The sequence below is a fragment of the Vicugna pacos genome, chromosome 22 (assembly GCF_048564905.1).
Source record: "Vicugna pacos chromosome 22, VicPac4, whole genome shotgun sequence".
NCBI lineage: Eukaryota > Metazoa > Chordata > Mammalia > Artiodactyla > Camelidae > Vicugna > Vicugna pacos.
In genome coordinates this window covers 27,818,664-27,839,334 of record NC_133008.1, presented here as the reverse complement: position 1 = coordinate 27,839,334, position 20,671 = coordinate 27,818,664, and the positions used below count along the sequence as shown (strand labels likewise).

Below are 20,671 nucleotides of genomic sequence, written 5' to 3'. Positions count from 1 at the left end.
GGCGCCGGGGTGCCGGCCTGGGGGGCGGGGCCGAGCCTCCCTGGGCTTCCAGTCCGCCTGGCGGGGACCCGCGGGGCCGCGGGGCGGTGTGAGCCGTTTCCTTCCGTGTTTTCCCCATAGACGTCCTTGCTGTCCTGCTGACTGACGTGCTCTTACTGCTACAAGAAAAGGATCAAAAATACGTCTTTGCTTCTGTGGTACGTGTCCTGCCTCTCCACACAGAAGGCTGCCCGCGGGCGGCGGCTGCCTGGAGGGCGGGGTGGCTGGGAAAGCACAGCCGCAAGCACCCGGCCCCCACGGCCCGGAGGTCGCAGCAAGGCAGGAGCAGGGTTAGCCGAGAGGGGGTCCTGTCTAGCACCCTGCGGAGGCTGCCAGGCTCTGGGCCACCGTCCTGTCCAGTTCCGCCTGGCTCTGCGTCTCCGTGGCTCTTCCCCTCCCAAGTGCTGGGGGAGAGCCTCCTGTCTCTCACAGGCCCGCATCCCTTCCGGGAGAGCCCGTCCCTCCTCCCCAGGGATCTTGTTTGTCACACAAACTCAGGCAGCCACGGCCCTGTGAGTCCGCAGCACGCTGGTCCCCGAGCACCCTCATCACAGGGGCCAGGCCGGCCACGAGCTCCTTGAGGGCGGCCGACTTGGAGTCGGGCTGGGTTCCATCTGTCCTGCCTGCTCGCCTGGAGCCACCGCCACCCGGTCCTTCAGACCCCGCTGCAGGGTGGGGTGTGTGTCAGGCACTGCCCCCCAGGGAGGAGCTCAGGGGACCTGTTTGCCTCCAGGTTTACCCAGAGAGGGAGGTGCCTTTGTCACTAAACTCTAGAATCTTGTACCTTTTCCCAGAAGTGCCCACTAGCTTCTCGAGGAGTTCCCACGAGCTCGGTCAAGCTGTCTTGCCAGCTGGCTGTCACTCCGGAACTCCGCACACCCCGTGTGTGTTGTCTGTTCACTCTCACGGGGGCGACGTGACCGCTGATCCACGGAGTCCCCCTCCCCGCTTCCTCACCTGGTCGTCCCTCTGTGTGTGTCTGTGGCCTAGTCACCTCTTCTCATGAGGACACCAGTCAGTTGGACTAGGGCCACCCTAATGACTTCATTTTAACTTAATTACCTCTCTAAGGCCCTGTCCCTGGATGGCACCGTGTTCTGAGGTTAAAACCTCGGTATGTGAATGGAGGGGGGCAGACACAAGTCAGCCCATATCAGCCAGTTGAAAGCGCACATTTTACTGGCCTATCAGAGCATTCCCCTGTGGAACAGACCGCAGGTTGGGAGGGCTGGTGGTTGGCTGCGGGTGTTTGGGGCACAGGGTTGGGAAGAGGGTTTATTTACCATCACAGACTACACACCCATATATCTTCTGAGTGTTGCACAGTGTGCGTGCGTTACTGATTATAAAACATTTTTTAAGCACATTAAACAGGCACGTCCAAGGGGTATGAGGCAATCATTGCAATAGTGTCTTTTCCCCAGACGGCAAAATGTTTCTGCTTTGAATCGTCCAAGGATAAGCGGGGTGCACAGCCCCCAGCTTAGTCCCCTCCTCCAACTCGCAGCCCCATGGCTGTGGGGGCACAGCTGGCACAAGGTGACCCCCCCTGCACCCCGCCCCGCCCCTGCAGGACTCGAAGCGCCCCGTCATCTCGCTGCAGAAGCTCATCGTGAGGGAAGTGGCCAATGAGGAGAAAGCCATGTTCCTGATCAGCGTGTCCCAGCAAGGGCCCGAGATGTACGAGATTCACACCGGCTCCAAGGAGGAGAGGAACACCTGGATGGGCTACATCCGAAGGGCCGTGGAGAGGTGAGGGGCCCGCATGTGCCTCCCTCCACTGCCAGCTTTTCCCTTGGCCTTGACTGCTGGCTCGTCAGCTGTGCCCTTGGAGCACCTGTGAGGGTGCAAGGGGCCGCAGGCAGCCAGGAGACCCCTCTGCTTCCCCCCCCACCCCCTCAGTGCTCTGCCCGTCCCCTTGTCTGAAAGGGATAGGTGGTGCCATTCTGGCTCCTTCTGACAACGGCTAAAAAGGCCCTATGTCCCTGGCCTGGGGACGTGGGCCGGCAGTGCCAACCTTCTGGTGGGCTGGGCCTTCCTTGCCGGGCCAGGACCCCTCTGGACCCCGGCCCTGTGCCTCTGTGATGCCTGACTCCCGGCCCGCTGACAGACGTCCAGCCAGCCTGCTGCTCCCTCTGTTTATGCTAGAAACTTCCCGAAGCCTTAGTCTGCTCAGAGCTCACTGGATGCTCAACTCCAGCTCTGCTGGGTTTGCAGCCTCCCGTACCCGGGAGGTCCCCAGGGAATGAACTGCCCCGAGTCTCCCCTCTCCAAGTTACGGCCAAGCCTGTAGAAGCTGTGGCCGGTGACGCCTGACACTTGGAGACTGGGTGAACGCCGACAGCCATGTTTCTCTCCCGCACCATTAACAAGCTAAATCTCTCACCGCATCAGAGATGTTCTTTGCAGCCGGTTCCACAGATGATGAATGTCTCAGTGCCCATTTCAGAGGCAGCCTGTCCGTGGGACGCTCTTGCCTACCTGTCCTCTCTCCCTGCAGCTGTCCGGACGAGGAGGAGGGGCCCTTCAGCGAGGCCGAAGAGGAGCGGAAGATGGTCGAGGCCCGCGCCATGAGGCTGAGGGACTTCCAAGGTAAGGGTCGGGGTGGTCCATCTGACCTCTAAGCCCATGACGTGTCCCTGGCGTGGTGACAGGGCCCAGCTGTGGCGTTTCTGTTCTGTCTCATCGGGACTGGCCACAGAGCAAATCACCACCCAAGTGACCAGGACTTTGGCTGTGGTCTGTCGGTGTCCTGCAGCCCTGTGGGCTGTCCCGTGAGGCAGTGATCTTCCGGGGAGCATGTGGGTAAGGGAGAGTGGGGCACTAGGGTTTCTGAGCTCCTTCCCGACACACACACTGCCCCTCCCTCCGTCTTCACCCAGGGGCACACTCGGCATGAGTGTCCCAGGTCACATGCATCAGACCCCACAGGGCCCAGTAATAGCCTGGAACCCCCCTGGCTCCTTCTGGAGCCGAGCAGAACCAGCCCATCCCGGCTTTGTGACGAGCGACACCAGCTTCCTCTTCCACTTCAATTTTTTTTTTCCAACTACATTATGGAGATACAGTTCACATACCATACAGGTCACCCCGTTAAGGTGTGCCGTGCCGTGGCTCTAGTGTATATCACAAGGTTGCACAACCATCACCACAATCAGTTTTAGGCCTTTTGCATCACCCCCAATGAAACCCCATCCCTATTAGCAGTCACTCCTGCGGCCTCCTCCCCCAGCCCCTGGGAAGCTCTGTTCCATAGTCTGTCCGTGAATTTACCTCTGACAGATATTGTGTATAAATGGGCTCGTTTGTCCTTTTGTGACTGGCTTATTTCACTGAGCATGATGTTGTAGCGGGTGTCAGGATCTCCTTCCTTTTTAAAGCTGTGTAATATTCCAGTGTGTGGATGGACCACGTCATGCTTATCCATTCTCCTCCCCAGTTTTAACAGATACCTGTGAGACTTCAGCGAGGTCGTTGTCAAGAATAATTCTCAGCACTTCGTGGTCTCAGTCAGCTTCCCTCTTCCCTCCCACTCAGTGTGATATTTATTTTTAAGTTAGGTAACATTTAAGCAATACATACATAAAAGTAGGTAGCATGTGTTTTATTTCTCTTTGTGAGGCAGGAGGCAAGTTTAAGGAATAAAAATATTCAAAAGAAAGCGGGGAGAACCCCACAGACCCTTGAAAGTATAATGCTAACATAGCATTTGTTTCCTTCCATTCTAACTCTTTTATTTCTGCTGGATGGTAATAAAATTATGTGCCCTGCATAGACAGCATCTCCATGGATGCCACAGAGTCATGCTGTCATATCTCTTCATCATCCATTCTTGACAAGATTCTTAGTGAATTAGAAAGAGATGTTCTCTTTATTGAGCTATCCCTTCCCATCTTGGATTAAAAGCCAGTCTCATCTGTCACAATGGAATGTCAGGGACACTCCCACCAAAATCAGGAGCGAGGCAGGCCCCCCCGCCCCACCTTTATTGTCTTCATCCTGGAAGTTCCAGCCAGAGTAATAATGGGATGTAAGACACCGTGATCGGGAAGGGGGATGGCAGAATTATGTTTTGCATGTGACATGATTATTCGCCTAGAAAATCCAGTCAAAGCAACTGGAGAACGATTAGAAGCAGCAAGAGAGTGCAGTCGTTAAGCTGGACGTGGTGTACATATACTGCCATCATGGGAACTGGGGATTTGTGACAAAGTCTAGTAACACAAGTCACAGTCATGGCAGTGGGGGAAAAAATAAGGTGCAAAACCCAGAGACTTGTGAGAAAGAAGACTTTCAAGATTGGAAAAGTAAGTCTTACAAGGCTCTCAATTTGTCCCAGACTAATAAAAATCAGCCTGTCATTGTCCTCCCCCACCCCCCTACCACGTTTGATTTTTATAATTAAGGGAAACTGTGAGCAGACAGGGCCACACCCTCACCTGCCTCCTGGGAACATTGGACTAAGGGAGTGGTCCACCTCGGGACGCGGCGTGGGTCAGCGGGGTCCCCAGAGGCCAGCCCTGACCTGCGAGGCATCCTTACGCCGGCTCTGGGGGAACGCATCCCAGAGAAGGCCGACCACCACCTCGGCCGTCACTTTGCAGAGCGACTGAACGCGAAAGACCAGCAGATTGCCCAGAGCCTCGGCGAGAAGCAGCAGATCTACCTGGAGATGGCCGAGATGAGCGGCCTGGAAGACCTCACCCCGTCGCGGCTCCTCTTCCGGGGAGGGGACCCCCCTGAGAACCTGAATGGAGAGAAGATTCTCAAGTCAGCCATGAGCCAGAGTAAGTCGGCCCGCCAGCCCCCGCGCTCCTGTCCCGCCTGGTGGGCTCCTCGGGGCGCCCCAGGCCGGACACACGGCCCAGTGTGGCCCACACGCCGCCCTGTCCAGCGCGCTTCTCTCTGGCTCTGTTCTGCTCAAGCGGAAGGTCCTTGTACACGGTCACTGCAGACTTAAAGGTCCTTTCACATCACTCAGCCAGCACTCCAAGTGCCTGCCACGTGCTGGGCCCGGGGTCTCACTTACTGAGATGGTTTCTCTTCTGTCTGAATAGTGGGTCCCTGATGCTACTACCCCCAGAAGAGCGTGCACACACACGTTTGGTGGGTCATTTCAGGGGCTCCCGGAGCCCACAGCCACAGGAGGGCGCTGGCCTGTAAGCAGCTGGCTTCCCGAAGCAGCCAGGGTCCCCATGGCGCCCCAGGGAGCTTCCCCGCAGCTGCCAAAGGCCCGGAGCACCCCATCCGCACGTGCTCAGCCTCTCCCACAGCCGGGGTTGCTGGGCCCTGGGTGCAGTAAATGTGCGGGGAGACAGCAGTCAGGGGGGCCGAAGCCACACCAGGAGACTGTGAGGGGTGACTGGCACCTGGCACGGCCATGGCCCTGGGTCCCGGCACCGCCCTCTGAGGCTCACAGCAGGTCCACTGGGTCACTCAGCTCCCCTCTGTCCCCTTTCGCAGTCGAGGACATCCAGAGCCTGATCTGCAGGCGGCTGGGCAGCGCCAACGGCCAGACAGAAGAGGTGGGCAGCTCCGCGGCCCCACCCTGGAGAGTGGAGACCTCTGGAGGCCACGACAGCACGAGCAGCCTGGGCAGGGGTGAGTGGGGCCGCCCCTGATCGGCGTTGGGGCTTTGGGGACCCGTGGAAGGTTGGCAGCAGCAGGAGGGCGGGCAAATTCGTGGAATGTCACCTCCACTCAGCGTCCTTGACAAAGGCCCGGGCGTCTGCTGCTCAGTGTCCCTGTTGCCGCTACCCCTCGATCTCCTATAAACTCCTACCTGGGCTGGGCCGGGGTGGGGAGCAAGGCCTCCGGCCCCACGGGGCTCGCAGCATCTCACACCGCTGACCTGGGTTTCAGATGGCAGTTTTAAGAAGAAGGTCTGCAGCAGCGACCCCGGCCCCCGAGACTGGCAGGGCCCCGTGGGCAGCCCGGACCCGAGGCTCAGCGACACCCCAGGGGCCCCCGAGGAGGCACCGCAGGCGGTACGCTGCCTCCTTGGCTACTCCTGAGCTCGGCGCGGAGTAGGCCCGAGCCCTCTCAGTTACTGCTAGTGAGGGGGTGCAGGCTGTGCTTGGCTTGTCTCGTTTCTTTCTGTCTTGGGGCAAATAGCGACCGGCACCACCCCGTTTTATGGTGAATGGTAGTTAATGTGCAGATCGACCTCCTGGCAGGTGACCCTTCCCTACAGGCCCCAGGAAGGGCAGGGACGGGCCGGGACGGGCGGGGCAGGAGGGGCCCAGGAGAGAGGCGGGGAGGGGTGGGCTCAGGGCAGCAGCCGTGGCCTCAGCAACGGGTGAGAGGCCCTGTATGGGGGCCACCAGCTCTCGGTCTGCACAGGCATCCTCGTGCCCACAGTGGCGACATCACGAGCTGCTCCCTCCCCTTGGACTCAGGAGGCTCGCTCTGACCAAGCGTCAGGGTCAGGGTCTGGCCACCTCTGAGGCCTGTGTCCCTCTAAGCCTCCTACACGGTGGGCCTGCGCCAGCCCTGCTGCACCTCCCAGGGGCCACCCTGTGCCCTCATCTTCCAGACACCCAGACTGACACAAGTCAGGTCACCAAGCAGGGCCTGTCCCATGCTAAGGGGACGTCTTACCGATAAGAAGCGGGCCCGACTCCGGCTGGATGGGTCCTTAGAAGCCCTTTGTGCATTGATGCTGTCTCCACAGGCGGAGGGACCTGGGACAGAGCCTGGCCCCCGGCTGCCTGCAGTCCTGGAGTCGGAGGTAAGCTCGGGCTGTGTGTCTGCCCAGGGCCGGCACGCCCGCCCTGCAGGGCTTCGTGCAGGGAGCCGGCGTCCCTCTCCCTCTCTCCACAGCTTGTCCAGCGGATCCAGACGCTGTCCCAGCTGCTCCTCGACCTCCAGGTACTGGGCCTCCGGGGAGCGTGATGAGCCGCACGTGCCCTTTTCCGGGTGGAGGTTGGGATCTGGGGACCACCAGGCTCTTCCAAAACCGGCCCCTCGCCGGTCCTCCCTTGCCCCAGGCGGTCATCGCCCAGCAGGACAGCTACGTGGAGATGCAGAGGGCCGCCATGCAGGAGCGCGAGAAGCAGTTCCGGCTGCAGTCCACGCGCGGGAACCTGCTGCTGGAGCAGGAGCGGCAGCGTAACTTCGAGAAGCAGCGCGAGGAGCTGGCGGGCGTGCAGAAGCTGCAGGGCCAGCTGCGGCTGGAGCAGCAGCGCTGGGAGCGCGAGCGGGAGCGCCAGCGGCAGGAGCTGGACCTGGCCTCGGCCCGGCTGCAGCAGCGCGAGAGCGAGTCGCAGCAGCTGCAGGAGCGGCTGAGCCAGGAGCGCGACGAGCTGGAGCGGCAGCGCCAGGCCTACCAGCACGACCTGGAGCGGCTGCGCGAGGCCCAGCGCGCCGTGGAGCGGGAGCGCGAGCGCCTGGAGCTGCTGCGGCGGCTCAAGAAGCAGAACACGGTGCCCGGGGCGCTGCCGCCCGAGGCGCTGGCGGAGGTGAGCGCCAGCCCGCGTCCTGGGCGGGCGCGTACGCGCACGCGAGTGTCAGTTGTATGTGCGTGTGAACGTGACCGTGTACCTGTAAAAGCACATGAGAACGTGTGCGCGCAGGCGCGAGTGTGTGTGTATTCGTCTGCATTTTGGGGACGAACGGTTTGAGTGGCGGCTCCGTGCCAGATCAGACCCTCCCAACTAAGCGGCAGGCCAGGGCCATCCATCTCCATCTCCGAAGGCCCCACCCCAGCCAGGACCCCTGCAGGGTGAGGTTCCTTGTGGGGACCAGGCCGGCCTCCAGCAGGAACAACGGCACTGGAATGTGTCTTCTGTCACTCTTTCAGGCCCTGCCCCCAAGCCACACCCCCAGCTTCAACGGGGAGGGGCTGGAAGGGCCCGCAGCCCCGCCCAAAGCTCCGGGGCCCCGCGTTAGCACCTTGCTGTCAGGCGCCGGGCCCGAGTTCGCTGAGCGCCCCGAGGTGGCCCGCAGGGACAGCGCCCCAGCCGAGGGCCGGCCGGCCAAGAGCGACGTGCCCATCCAGCTACTCAGCGCCACCAACCAGATCCAGAGGCAGGCGGCCGTGCAGCAGCAGATCCCCACCAAGCTGGCCGCCTCCACCAAGGGCGGCAAGGACAAGGGCAGCAAGAGCCGGGGCTCCCAGCGCTGGGAGAGCGCAGGTGAGTCAGGGCCTCCTGCAGCACCCCTGCCTTGCTGGGTGCCCGCCCGGCCGGGAGCCTCTGGAGGGGCACCGGAAGGAAACCCGGAGGCAAGGCTGGTGATGGAGCTGAGGCTGCCTTCCCCACACGCCACGCCCCACGTGGACGTCTCTCATCTCAAGAAGCAAAACTGAAATATCAAACCCTGGCTCCTTTTCCCGCCTTGGCCCTCAAACCAGGATCAGGGACAAGGGAGCATCTTAGTGATTCAGAAAGGGCCCTTGGAAGCCCCTGGGGAGTCCAGCACCACGGGCGGGGAGGGCGGCACCATGGGCAGGGAGTCACAGCGGCCCACGCCGGTGCTCCCCCACTGAGCCCGCCCTGCGCCGGTCCAGCTGCCGCGGTTCTGCCAGTGTCCTCACTCCACGGAGGTACGCTCGGCCCTCGCCCCAAAGCACCCTGCAGCAAATGGTCCCCTATAGGGAAGGCCCCGGGGAGCCTCCCTGGGACGCTCTGGGGAGCAGGGTCAAGAGACCTCCCATCTAAAGGTTGAATGACCCCAGTGGCCTCTGTGGTCGGACATGGGCTGTTCTCCCTGTTTTTAGCCACTGAATTTGGGGCTTAGTGTCTGAGTGGGACCCATCTCTGGGAACGGGCCCTGGGGGTGTGTTGAGGAGTGAGGGAGGTCCCTCGCCAAGGTGGTGGCCCCTCCTGGGCCAGGAGCCAGGCCCAGCACCCCAGGCTGCACCTTCCTCCCTCTACCAGCCTCGTTTGACCTGAAGCAGCCGCTGCTTCTCAACAAGCTCATGGGCAGAGAGGAGAACACCTCTCGGAGCCGCCGCTCACTGAGTCCCGTCCTGGCCGCTGCCACGCCCCCCCCAGGTGAGCCAGCACCCCCCTCCCCCGCAGCAGGGCCACCCACGGGGCCTGGCAACTGCTGACACCCATAGCCCCCTCTCTTTCTTGCAGACCCCTGCCTCCCAGCCCCAAGCCCGGCGCCGGCTGAGGTCCCCGCTGAGTCCTCCCCCAAGGCCTGGGGGGCATCCCTGCCACCCATAGCCCTGCCCTCCACACCACTTGACAAGGAAGAAGCCAGCAAGGAGGACGTCATCTTCTTCTAGGGGGCGTGGCCCGAGGTGCAGGCCCCTCCCTGTGCTGCCCTCCCACCGTGCTCTCTGGGACCCGCCCCACTGTCTCTCTCCCCTTCCCAAACAGGCCTCCACCCACGACCACCTGGCCAGGGCGTGGCAGGGCTGGTCTGAGGCTCTCTCTGTAGGATTAGCAGTGGTGCCTGGGCAACTTTGTAAACCTATTTTTTTATACAAAAAGGAAAGTTTTTAATCGAAGGTTGAACCAGAGCTAACCCAAGAGCTGTGAGTGCAGCACCCCGTTTGGGTGGGGGGGAGATCAACTGCAGGCTGTCCTTCCACAGGAGTGACCGATGGTGGTGGGTCCGCGAGGAGCATGGTGACAGGCCAGGCCCGTGGCCTGAGGAGGTGCTGACTCCGGGCTAGGCTCCACAGCCACCAGAAGGCACTGGTGGCGCCGGAAGGGCCTAGTGGTATCAGCTCTGTCCACAGAATCAGGCAGAACTGACTTCCACAGCAGAGGTCTGCATGTGTTCATGGTGGGCCTCAAGGCCAGGACAGGAGCCCAGACAAGGGGCGGCACACAGCTCCCCCGGGACAGAGGGCCACAGGGCAGGGCAGCCGGAGAGGTTGGCCGGCAGTGTGCTCGGCAGGCTCTGTAGGTGCACAAGGTCGTCCTGGAAGGGCCTGACCGTCACTCGTTTTTATTTGGTGGAGGTTTTTAAAACCTGCTGTTGTCAAACTTGGTGCTTTCCCGAGGCGCCGCACCAAGGCGGCATGGTTCTGTGGGCCTCTTGGACACCAGGCACCCAGGAAGCCAAGACCAGAGCTTCAGCCAGGGCTGGCACACACCCAAGGGTCCCAGCCCAGGCAGAGGGGCCTGAGTCCCTGTGAGACAGGCCAGTTGTCCCAGGGCTGCCAGGGGGAACTCCCAGGCTCATATCCCCAGCCAAGGGGCAGGTGCTGGGGCCATGCAGAGCAGTGGGGTGAAACGCTAGAGTGATCACACGTGGCCTAGGTTGGTGACTTTTGCCAGCGAGTGGACAGATGGCCACCTGGCAGGCACCTCCACGTCTAGTGAGCTGTCATAGCTCATGGTCAACTTCCCCTGGAGGAGGGCGAGGGCCACCAGTCCAGCCTCTCGGCCATAGGTGTTGGAGATGCTGTCACATGTCCAGGAACAGTCCGGCGGTGGCAAGAGGTCAGATTCCTGTACCAGCTCTGGCCACACTCAAGCTTGGGTGCCGGGGGTAGGGGTGTCCCAGCCTTCTCCTCTACCCCTGACTCCCTCATGGAACCCAGAGTCTTCTGAAGCCACGGAACTTCCCAAAGCATTGGTGGAAGACTGGGTCCTAGGTGGAGCAGGAGCCTGGGCCCAGCAGGGGTGAGGCAACACGGCCAGCTGGTGACAAGGAACTGGCAGCAGGTCCGGACCTCTCCCGAGCCCGGTAACTGCCCTGGCGTCTTCAGCTCCTCTGAGAACCTCCCCAGCCTCACCCTTGCCTGCGGGCCCGCAGCACCAGCAAGGAGCCAGGAGCAGCATCGCCCCCCACGACACGAGCGAGCTCCTCCGTGCCACACCGACAGTCAGTGTTTGTTTTGTACTGAGACGCATTGGAGCACTTTAGAAAAGTTGACTTTTAGTTCCTGTCCTATTGTGAAGAGGACGTTCCTGGGCCACGTGGCCCCACCCACGGGCTCCATCTGACCCTCCGAGAGGATTCCTTGGGCGATAAGGAGTTCAAGGAGGTTTCTGACTAGTGCCAGCGGCCGGGCAGCACCGTGGGCGCATCCCTCCCCGTACTGCAAGGTCACTCCTGGGTCGAGCCCAGTGTTACCTGTAAAGTTGGTGGTTGAGCAAATGTTCTGATTTCTGTGGGATCTGTGCACGTCTTTGTTAATTGTGACCAAGATCTTAGTCCACCCGACAATTATTTCTACAATGATCGCAGCGTTTCCTCACTGCAGGGTATTTCAGAACCACCCTAGAACTTAAGACCTGATTCTAGCAATAAAAGTGTCTGAGATGAGCTGACCGGGGTGGCTGTTCTTTGGGGTCTAGTTTTAGGATAATCTGTCCAAACGTTGGTGCTGTAGTGGTGCATTCTGGCAGGGGCCCCCTCAGGCCCTCTGCTGCAGGAGGACCCTGGGAAGGCCTGGACACCAGGCTGTGATGTCCCATCCCTCCTGGCTGGCCCCAGGACACCACAGCAGCCGCCTCAGCTGCTGTCACCTCTCCTGCTGAGGGCAGGCATCAGGCCCGTGCACCACTCCCCCTGCCTGGAGGCTGGGACACCTCCCAGGCAAGTGACACAGCCCCCCCAGCCCTGCTTGGCACCAGCTCAGACCAGTGATTAGATCAGCCGCACAGAGAGCCTAGGCCAGGCCGCCCCCTCTGGTTCTCTGCAAAGCCCCAGACAGTGATGGCATCTGGACATTCAAGGTTGGAGGCAGTGGCAGTGCCAAGGTGGCCTCGGTAGCCCCTAGCAGCCTCCCAAATGAGGCCAAGGTGCAGAGAATGCCGCCGAGTCCTCCTGCCCTGGCTGGGTCCCCTCCCATTTAGGCCCATCCCTGTCCTGGGATGTCAGCCTCCTCACAAGGTGTGGCCCTGCTGGGTTCCGGGCACTCCGGGGCCGCCAGCTTCGCTGCTCATTGACAGAGCTGTTTGCCACAGATGCGCTCTGCGCGTCCTGCTTAACAGCTGGAGATCCTTCACGGCCCAGTCCCTCGAACTGGCTTGCTTGCTTCACCCCAACCTGATGGCCAGCCCCGGGAAGGGCCCTGGGCAGGGGCTGTGGCGCACTCCAGGCAGAGCCAGCTCTGGCTGCACCGCCCAGCCCTCCTGGCCGTGCCCGAGGCTGCGCCCAGCCCTACTGCCCAGGCCCGTGGGGACGCCAGCCTTTGGGGGCACCTGTGACACATCCAGGTGTTCATGTGGCTCCCTGATAAACACGCTGTCTTACAGGTGTTAACTCACTCAGTGTCCAGACAGGCAGGCAGGTGCTGCTCCCACCCCTACACTAATCTTGCAGGTGCCCCTGGGCGCTGGGAGGGGGGTCTCTGCTGAGGCAAAGCATGCCCCCCTTTACAGGAGGGGAGAGGGAGGCTCGCCAGGCCCGGCACCTCCAGAGGGCCCCCAGGTGGAAGGGCAGGGGGGCTCCGGCCAGGGGGGTCTCCTGCACCCCATGCCACCTGAGCAGCCCTCCATCCCAGCCATTCCGAGCCACGTCCCTTTATGAAAGAACAAAATGTGGCTGACACCACAGGAGACTTCGGGGGCTGTAAACGCTGCCGTTGGTTGGCTCTTCGGGTGCCTGTGAGATGAGGCGGGGAGCCCAACGCCCCCGCCTTCCCGCCGGGGCCCGGACGCGGAGGTCACAGGGGCGAGGGGCGGGTGCGGGCCAGCCGCCAGCCACCACCGCCGCCCGAGGCCACACACACACGCAGCCTCCCAAACGTCAGACTGGAAAAGCAGCTTGTCCCGTCCCCGGGCACTCCCCACGGGCTGGGAGATGGAGCCTCGGGCATCTCCACAGGCGCTGGGAGCCCACGAGATGCTCAGACCGGCCCCGAATGGCCACGGCGACCCTGGCAACAACCCTGACCCTGTGGCTGAGTGGGCGATGCTTCAGCCACGACACACATTCCGAGATGCCCAGGGGCACAGACGCGGGCCCGGCCCGGCCCGGCAGAGGCGACATCCACGGCCGGGGTGCCTGAGCCCGCGAAGTGGGAGAGCTGCCCTTGGTGGGGTCAGCAGCGAGAGAATGTTCCAGAAGGTGGGCGAGGAGGTGTGGCTTCCCACTGTAGCTCCATGAGGCACACCTGGCTAGGGAGAAGTGTGAAGGACGGGTCGCAGGCGGCCGGGGGGGGGGGGAGTTTAGGAATAAGCGCTGACACCTGGCTGGGCACCAGCACCACAGCATTTAATTGATTCTCATTTCAGCTTTCCTCACGCTGTCCCGGCTCCCCTGCTTGCCTCAGTTAGAATACAGGCCTCTGGCCTGCAGCGGCCTTTTCCCCTGCACGCCAGTCTTGGGGCCTTACCACTCTGCTCAAGAGAAGCCTCCCCCACAGAGCTGGGTCTGGGGGACCTCGCCGGCACGCCCTGTGCCCCCGGCTGCCCTGCGCATCCTCGGCTGCATCGCCCCGCACCTGGCCTTGATTTGCTTGATTAGAGAACTGGCCCCCTCCTGGGCGATCGCTGCTCCGCGGGGAGGGGCCCCCATCAGGGTTCTGGTTGTGTCTAAGGACTCCCCAGGCCCCGTCAGCAGGCAGCGTCAGCCTGGCCACTGGTCTGGACTGCCTGGTACACGCTGAGGAGGGAGGAGACGGTGCCCAGGAGGCCCACCAGCCACGGCGGGAAGCGGCCGGCCCACAGGATACCCGGGGGCAGCCAGTGCACCGCGTTGGCCAGGTCAGCCAGGTTGCTCAGAAGGGCCAGCGCCTCCGACCGGATCTGGGCCTCCACGGTCCTCCGCTTGCCCCGAGGCCGCTGGCTGCGGGAGCAAAGAGGGGGGCTCAGGGAAGGCCGGGAGGCGCCCAAGCCCAGCCGCAGGGGCAGGGTTGAGGAGTGCCGGGAGTCGGGAGAGCTGGTGGGGTCTCTCAGGGGGACCGTGTCGTGGTCACACCCGCCAGAGGGAGCCCACGGCGTGAACGGAACACAGCCCGGCGTGGGGTCTCAGGTCCACACCTCCGTCCTCCCAAACCTCCGGAGTTGGGCAGGGAGGTGGGCAGGTTCTGGGCCTACGCCGGGCTGGGCCCTACCCCGTGTTCCTTCCTGACCCTGGTCCCCAGGAAACTGGCTCCATCCCCCATCTTCCTCCCTGAAGGGGGGTGGCCGGGAAGGCTCAGCCCTGGAGACCTGGCTCTGCCATCTCCTGTCTACGGGGCTTCAAGTAAGCCTCAGTTTCCCCAGCTGTGAAAGTGCCACCATCCACCTGGAGGCTGCAGGGAGGCCCCGTGACCTGGCCCACATCACACCCCAGCACAGGACCTGCGCAGGGCAGGGCTGACCACTGGTGACTGAGCACCTCCCTGGCTGGGGAAAGCCAGGGGGGACCCCAGACTGCGGGAGGAAGTCAGCCTTTCTCATGGGCGAAACCCCGAGCATCGTACCTGGTGAAGGCCGCCGGGGGGCTCCTCAGCCTCTGTCTCAGCTTCAGGACTATCCACAAGGACCTGCAACACCACAGAGGCTGGGGCAGGAGCAGCAGGGGAGGCTCGTCCCTAACGCAGACCCCCACCTGCCCACGTGGTAGGTTCAGGAGTGTCCAGTGCTTCTGACACGGCCAACCGGGCCCCAGCCCACCTCTGCGAACTACTGGCCCGGGACCACGGCTCAAAGGAACATCGTGCCACACGGGGTGTCTACGGCCCCGCTGGGAGGCCGCCCCTCTAGATGAGGCTGATTCCCCTCCCTGCGCCCTGGCTGGCTCACCTGGTAAATGTGGGCCAGAGGAGCACCATGGCTGTCCCCTCCCCCTGACACAACGACCTGTCTGAGGTGAGTCTGAACAACCTTCTGGACCCTGAGGGCTGGTGTGTGAGAATGAGGAAGCGGCCGCCAGGCGGGCATCCTCCAGTGCTCCCTGGGGACTCCGGCCCTGCACGATGTCCACCCAGGCTGCTCCGCCCCGCCCTTGCACCCTGCACCCTGGGCTGTGGGGAGTGTCGGTGAGGGAACATGCCCAGTCCTGCCCAGTAGAGGGCTGACCGCAGCCAGACTTCCCGACTGGGAGGTCCAGGACTTGGTCCCATCTCCCCAGCCACTGTGTACCCATCCAGGTGACATGTCCTGAGGGTAGGGGACACAGGGCAGCACCACTTGGGGAACTTAGAGCAAAATGCTGACTCCCAGGCCCCCAGAATCAGAATCTCTGGGTGCCTGAGCCTGGTATCTGCCTGTCAACACCCTCCCAGGTGACTGACTGTCTAGCACCCTGGGGTCTTAAGGACCCCTGGTCGTTGGTGAGTACACACCAAATGCTCCCCAACCCCCACACCCGTGGCCATGCCACACACAGAGAAATGATGGGAAAACTAGATGCTCTAAAAATGAACGGAAGAATAGAGCACAGAGGATTTCAGGGTGGTGAAAATACTGTGTGTGGCACTTGTCCGGTGGGTATGTGTCATTATACACTTGTCCAAACCCAGAGAATGTACAACACCAAGACTGAACTCGAACGTCAGCCACAGACCTGGGCTGATTATGCTGTAATAAATGTAGCCCTCTGGTGCCGGGTTGACAGCGGGGGAGGCTGTGCAGGGCTGGGGGGTACGTGGGAACTCTTACTTTCCACTCAGTTTTGCTGGGAACCTAAAATTGCTCTAGAAAAACAAAGTCCATTTGAGAAAAAAATGAATGGAACCAAGGCTGCCCCTAAAGCAGGAACGGGAAGTCTCTCGGAGCCGAGGGCACAAGGCACACGGAGGAGAGGCCCTGAGCCGGGGCCCCCAGGGAGCTGAGCCCCAGGGCGTCCAGAGCACGGCCCACGGACCACCGGAGGCCCCGAGCATGCACATGGCCTCTGTGACTGCGAGGGGAGCGGGTCTCAAGGGGGAGCCATGTCAGGGAAGCAAGGAGAGCAGAGATAAGTAAAAATTAGTCGGCAGATTGTGAGCTCAAAGGCTTGGAGGAATCACTGAAGTGTAAAGAGTGGGCAGCTCTGGGTTGGATGGCGGGGTGAGCTGAACAAAACCCAAAGTGAAAGATTCATTGTCATTCAAGTGACAGCAGACACGGGCACTGCCGAGCCCTCCACGGTCCGAGGCCGCCCCTCTTCCCCTCAGGGATATAAGAGAACTTGACTGCCCTGAACTCGGGCCCTGGAGGCCCTGCTTCGCCTCTGCTTTATGGGGCAGGAGACTCTGAACAAAGCCACCCAGAAAATCTGTAGAGGGGAAGATGCTTGGGAGGAAACCATTATTATTAGAAACCTTATGGGGTTTTTGGAAACACAGAGCCAGTTTAGAAACTCCTGGCTGTTTTATCTGAGGTTTGCTGATGACAACGCAAGCAGGACTTGGGGACCCGGGTGAAGGCAGCTACGTGAGCTACTTCTGTCCAGGCTCCAGAGTTCTTCTTTTTCCTGGGTCCTGTGGGCACAGTCACGCCCCGGCCCCCAAAAGATGTATGGACTTCCTAGTCCCTGGCACCAGTGATCTGTTCCCTGGCACAGCAAAAAGGACTTTGCAGATGGGACTGAGCTCAGGGGCTGGAGATGGGAGAGGATAACGGAGGGGCCCAACCCAATGTCACCTCAAGGGTCCTCATAAAAGGGAGGCAGGAGGCTCAGAGTCAGAGATGTGGCAACAGAAGCAGAGGCTGCACCAGAAACTGACACAACATTGTAAACTGACTATACTACAATTAAAAGAAAAAAGATTTTTTTAAAGTAAAAAAAAAAAAAGAAAGAAATAAGAAGCAGCAGAGGCTGGAGCAGTGAACTTCAAGGATGGAGGAAGGGGCCACCAGCCGAGCAATGCGGGCTGCCTCTAGGAGCTGGAAAAGGCCAGGGACAGAGGTCCCCGGGAACCTCCAGAAGGAACACAGCCCTGCCGACACCTTGATTTTTAGCCCAGCGAGACCCATGTAGGACTTCTGACCTCCAGAACTGTCAGGATGATGTTTGTGTTGCTTAAAGCCACCAAGTTTGTGGTAATCTGTTGCAGCAGCAACAGGGGACAGATACAGCGAGGTGGTGACAGAAAGAGGAGAGGCAGGGGAGGAGAGACCTCTGCGCCTCCAGCCTGTCTGTCGGGCCGCCCGGGGGCCTGCCTGCAGGTGGCGACACCACTTACCTAGCAATCCCCAGGATCAGGGAGAGGCCCCAGAAGGCTGTGCTCAGTGTCCACCACCGGGCAGAGTCCACGTGGAGGATTTTGGCATCAGAAGCCCAGGCGATGTGCTCACAGGGGTAGTAGAGCTGGTCAGCCAGGTTGCCCAGGACAGACACACAGCGCACAAAGATGTCCTCTTCCTGCAGGACCGGGAGAGAAGGGGTGGGGGGGTGGGCCTGGGGTCAGACCTACCCACTGCCCATTTTAGGGGCCCAGGCCATGTCAGGTGGCAGTCACAGGGCACTGTCCAAGCCTGGCAGGCTGGCCCATGGCTGGCCCTGCAGGAGAAGGCTCGATTTCTGCCTCCCAGCCGTATGGTCAACACTGCCCAGTGGAGCAGTGGGTCTCAATTCAGCCACACAGTGGAATCCCTGGGGGGCTTCAAAAATCCCACACCCAGCCCCCACAGAATTTTTTTTAAGTTCCCAGATGATTCCCACATAGGACAACTTGGGATGCCCTGCATCAGAGCCTTCCTACCCCGAAGGCTGCCAGTTCTTGTTCTTGTTCTGGCCGAGGGATATCCCAGATGCAGAGGGCCCTCCACCCACTGCCCAGAGACTCAGGGGAGCCCTCACAGAGGAGGTGGGGGGCAGTCCTCCGGGGATTCACCACAAGCACACTCTAATGAAAGAGGAGGCTGGAGAGACGGGCGTCAAAACAGGAGGAAGGTCCAGGGAAACACATGAGACTTGGGATGATCAGGCCACAGGCTCTGGGGCTGGATAGGGGAGCATCTGAGCAAGGGGCTCAGAGAGGAGACCCAGGAGAGCAGGGGGAACAGGCAGGGCAGCCCAGGAAGGGGCATGACTTGGCCAGGCTGGCCCTGGGCAGCTCCTCAGCCCACCCCCTGGGGGGGGACAAGCTCGTCCCCAGGGGAGGAGCGCTGCTCTAGACCTACCAGAACTCCTGTGGAAGGATGTGGTGCAGTTGTAACAGCAAAATATTATAATCTCCCAAGTCAACAGGGAGCAGTTAAATACATCACCATCCGGCCATACGGCAGAGTACTATGTGGTCATAAAGAAGAAAGAAGCTCCTTTTGGACTGATATGGGATGATCTCCAAGTCGTAGTGTTAAGTGAAAAAAGCGAGCGGCAGAACAGTGTAAATGACACAACTATTTATGTAAACAATGTGTATTTGCCCGTGAAGTTACAGATCTCATGAAAAAAACATGGGAAGCTGACAACAGTGGCTGCCTCTGAGGAGGAAAACTGAGGGCCAGGGGATCAGGAAAGAGAGACAGTTTTTAAGTACACAGTTTTTTGGAATGTGCAAACCTACTAGCTATATTTTTTAATTTAAATTGAAATGAGAACATTTGATCGTCTCAAAAAACAAGTGAAACTGAAAACAATAAAAAACCGCCCATGCAGTTGCTTTTATAAAGACAAGTCCATAAGGCGCTGGCTTCCCGGGGTCCGCACCCTCTCCCTACAGCCCCACGCACCCCATTACCTCTGCCCCCAGGCCGTACTGCTTAGTGTAGACAAACATGGCCGCATCATCAAAGAGTCGCAGGATGGTCCTGCAATGGCTGAATTGGGAAGACAGTGCCAGCAGGCGCGTCCCCACTTCTGACCTGGCAGATTGTTCCACCAGGACCCCGCCCACCAGCTGGCAGCAGTACCCCAGCGTTCGGATCTGTGGGAAACCAGAGGCAGTCAGTGTAGCCCTGATCACCCCTGACCTGGCCATGGGCCCCAGTGGGATCGAGTAGGAGGAAGAGTCTAAATCAACAAACTTCCAGTAAAAGCCAAAAGTTTCAAAAGATATTCGTAGGTGGGACAAGTGGAGAAACATACCATTGTCCAAAAGGCATTGCGGAGACTAATGGGAGTGCTGGCTCATATCACCAAGGGGCACAGACTTTGGAGACCAAGGTAACGGGGACAAGAAAAAGAAAACCTCATTTGCCACCTCTTGGATCCTTTTCCCAGCAGTCAGGAGGACTAGGTGGAAATGTATATCTGCATCTATCTGGCTGGACCAAAGCCCGTGGCTGAGCTGGGGGGTGGGGAAGTGAGTGGGCATCAACTGAGTGGACAAAAGGATAATCTGCTTGTATTACTTTTGTGAGAAGGAACTCACCACTCACTGGGGGGTTTGGGGGCACTGTGAACTACGTTTCTTTATTTCATCTGCTTTTCAGAAGTTGCTCTTCCCTGTTGTTTTATATATTATTTTTACTTGTAATTGCTTTCCAGCGCCTTTGTAGTAGCAAAATGCTGCAATTTAAATGTCCAGTTTGGGGGGATTTGTTAAAACCTGAATGCCCAATCACAGGGGATTTGGTTGGATCTAAATGCCCAGCCACTGATACGTTCCCTGATACAGCCTGAATGCCTACCTGTAAGAGACCGATTGGGACAAGCCCACAGTCTGACCTCAGAAGCCTGGAAGGAATAACCTAAATGCCCAGCCAGTGGAGATGGTGGTCAGAACCTAAACATCCAGCTGTAGGGGAAGCCCTGCAAAATCTTAAATCCCCATATGAGACTGTTTCAGATAACCCAGGGACTAACTACAGAGGCCCAGTCAGATCTTAAATATCCAACCATGAAGTTGTTTGGCATGGAAATGTCCATCCAGGTTGAAGTGGCCAGAACAACCTAAGTGCCCAGTTTGGTCAGAACCCAAATGTCCAGCCATAGGGGGAGCCCTGCAGCACCCTAAATCCTCCCATGACATTGTTTGGAACTCCCAACGGCCAATTTCAGTGATCCAGTCGGATCCCAAATGTGCAAACGTGAGGATTTGGTTGCACGGTAAACGTTCAGTCGCACTGGGTTGGCCGGAACAATCTGAATGTCCACCGCTCGGGGACAGGGTTGGAGCCCAGCTCGGTCAGGGCCTCTGCCAGGGGGGCTCCTGAGTGACCCCGCTCCCTCTCTGGCCTCAGTTTCCAGGTCTCTGAGCTCCGGCCCGACTCCGGGACCTCTGGCCGCGCTGCACCCAAGCCTCACCAGGCGGTCCCGGCCCCTGTACGACTCCAGCGCCGACGCCAGACCACTCAGAGCCGCCATGGCGACTCCGCCGTGACGTCCCCGTGACGTCGGCGCGCCGCGCCAGGGGGCGGGCCCCGCGAGAGGCCACGCCCCCCCCGGGAACGTTGTGCGCAGGCGCGGCCGCGACCCTTTGTCCCGCAACCAGCCCTTTGTCTGCCGCAGGGAGGGACCGGGTGTGCGGCTGTGCCGCCGCCACGTGTGCGCACCCCCGCGCCTTTGCACCCAGGAGGGCCCCGGGAGCTCGCAGCCTTCCGCCCCGCACTGGCTCGTCCTTTCAGAGTTAACCAACTATCCACCAAAAATACACATATTCCAAGCAAAAGCGCACCAGCCTGTTTACTGCGGTTCAAGAAGGGAAGCTTCTTTGTAATTTTTTTTCATCACCCTTTCTGTATTGTCTGCTTGTCAATAGTGAGCACGTATGGCTGCTGTGATATCGTGTAAGGCATTATTAGAAAATTAAGGAAACACATAGAATCCTTCTAGAAGAATAGGCAACAATCTGGTAACTGGGATTGCACCGGAAAGGATAACTGGGTGGCTGGTGTCGACTAGAATAAGAACGCACACGGTG

At 60.1% G+C, this 20,671-nt stretch overlaps 2 protein-coding genes across 6 annotated transcripts in view; one reads left to right on the top strand and one right to left on the bottom strand.

Annotated features, from left to right (window-relative positions):
* The window catches only part of ARHGEF18 (Rho/Rac guanine nucleotide exchange factor 18), an 80,078-nt gene extending 68,807 nt beyond the window's left edge, over positions 1-11,271 (top strand). For 3 of the 4 annotated variants that reach the window (XM_072947824.1, XM_072947825.1, XM_072947827.1), the window contains 12 exons: positions 121-197; positions 1,613-1,791; positions 2,540-2,631; positions 4,644-4,826; positions 5,503-5,640; positions 5,902-6,026; positions 6,713-6,769; positions 6,862-6,909; positions 7,029-7,499; positions 7,841-8,174; positions 8,919-9,035; positions 9,123-11,271. In XM_072947824.1, the coding sequence (XP_072803925.1) occupies positions 121-197; positions 1,613-1,791; positions 2,540-2,631; positions 4,644-4,826; positions 5,503-5,640; positions 5,902-6,026; positions 6,713-6,769; positions 6,862-6,909; positions 7,029-7,499; positions 7,841-8,174; positions 8,919-9,035; positions 9,123-9,274 (1,973 nt within the window). In that variant the 3' untranslated portion in view covers positions 9,275-11,271. Of the gene's footprint in view, positions 1-120; positions 198-1,612; positions 1,792-2,539; positions 2,632-4,643; positions 4,827-5,502; positions 5,641-5,901; positions 6,027-6,712; positions 6,910-7,028; positions 7,500-7,840; positions 8,175-8,918; positions 9,036-9,122 lie in introns of all 4 variants that reach the window. The other variant, XM_072947826.1, reaches the window with a different exon arrangement.
* Positions 11,272-13,146: 1,875 nt separating this feature from the next.
* Positions 13,147-20,185, bottom strand: PEX11G (peroxisomal biogenesis factor 11 gamma). Of its 2 annotated transcripts, none has more exons than XM_006206521.4 (5): positions 20,056-20,185; positions 18,548-18,733; positions 17,048-17,226; positions 14,360-14,422; positions 13,147-13,740 (listed from the first exon to the last, which is right to left on the bottom strand). In XM_006206521.4, exons 1-5 carry the CDS (start codon positions 20,113-20,115, stop codon positions 13,509-13,511), a joined length of 720 nt encoding a protein of 239 aa, XP_006206583.2. In that variant the 5' UTR covers positions 20,116-20,185; the 3' UTR covers positions 13,147-13,508. The 2 variants fall into 2 exon arrangements, with proteins under 2 accessions (XP_006206583.2, XP_072803924.1); XM_072947823.1 differs by having other exon boundaries at positions 18,548-18,626; positions 20,056-20,130.
* Positions 20,186-20,671: the final 486 nt, after the last annotated feature.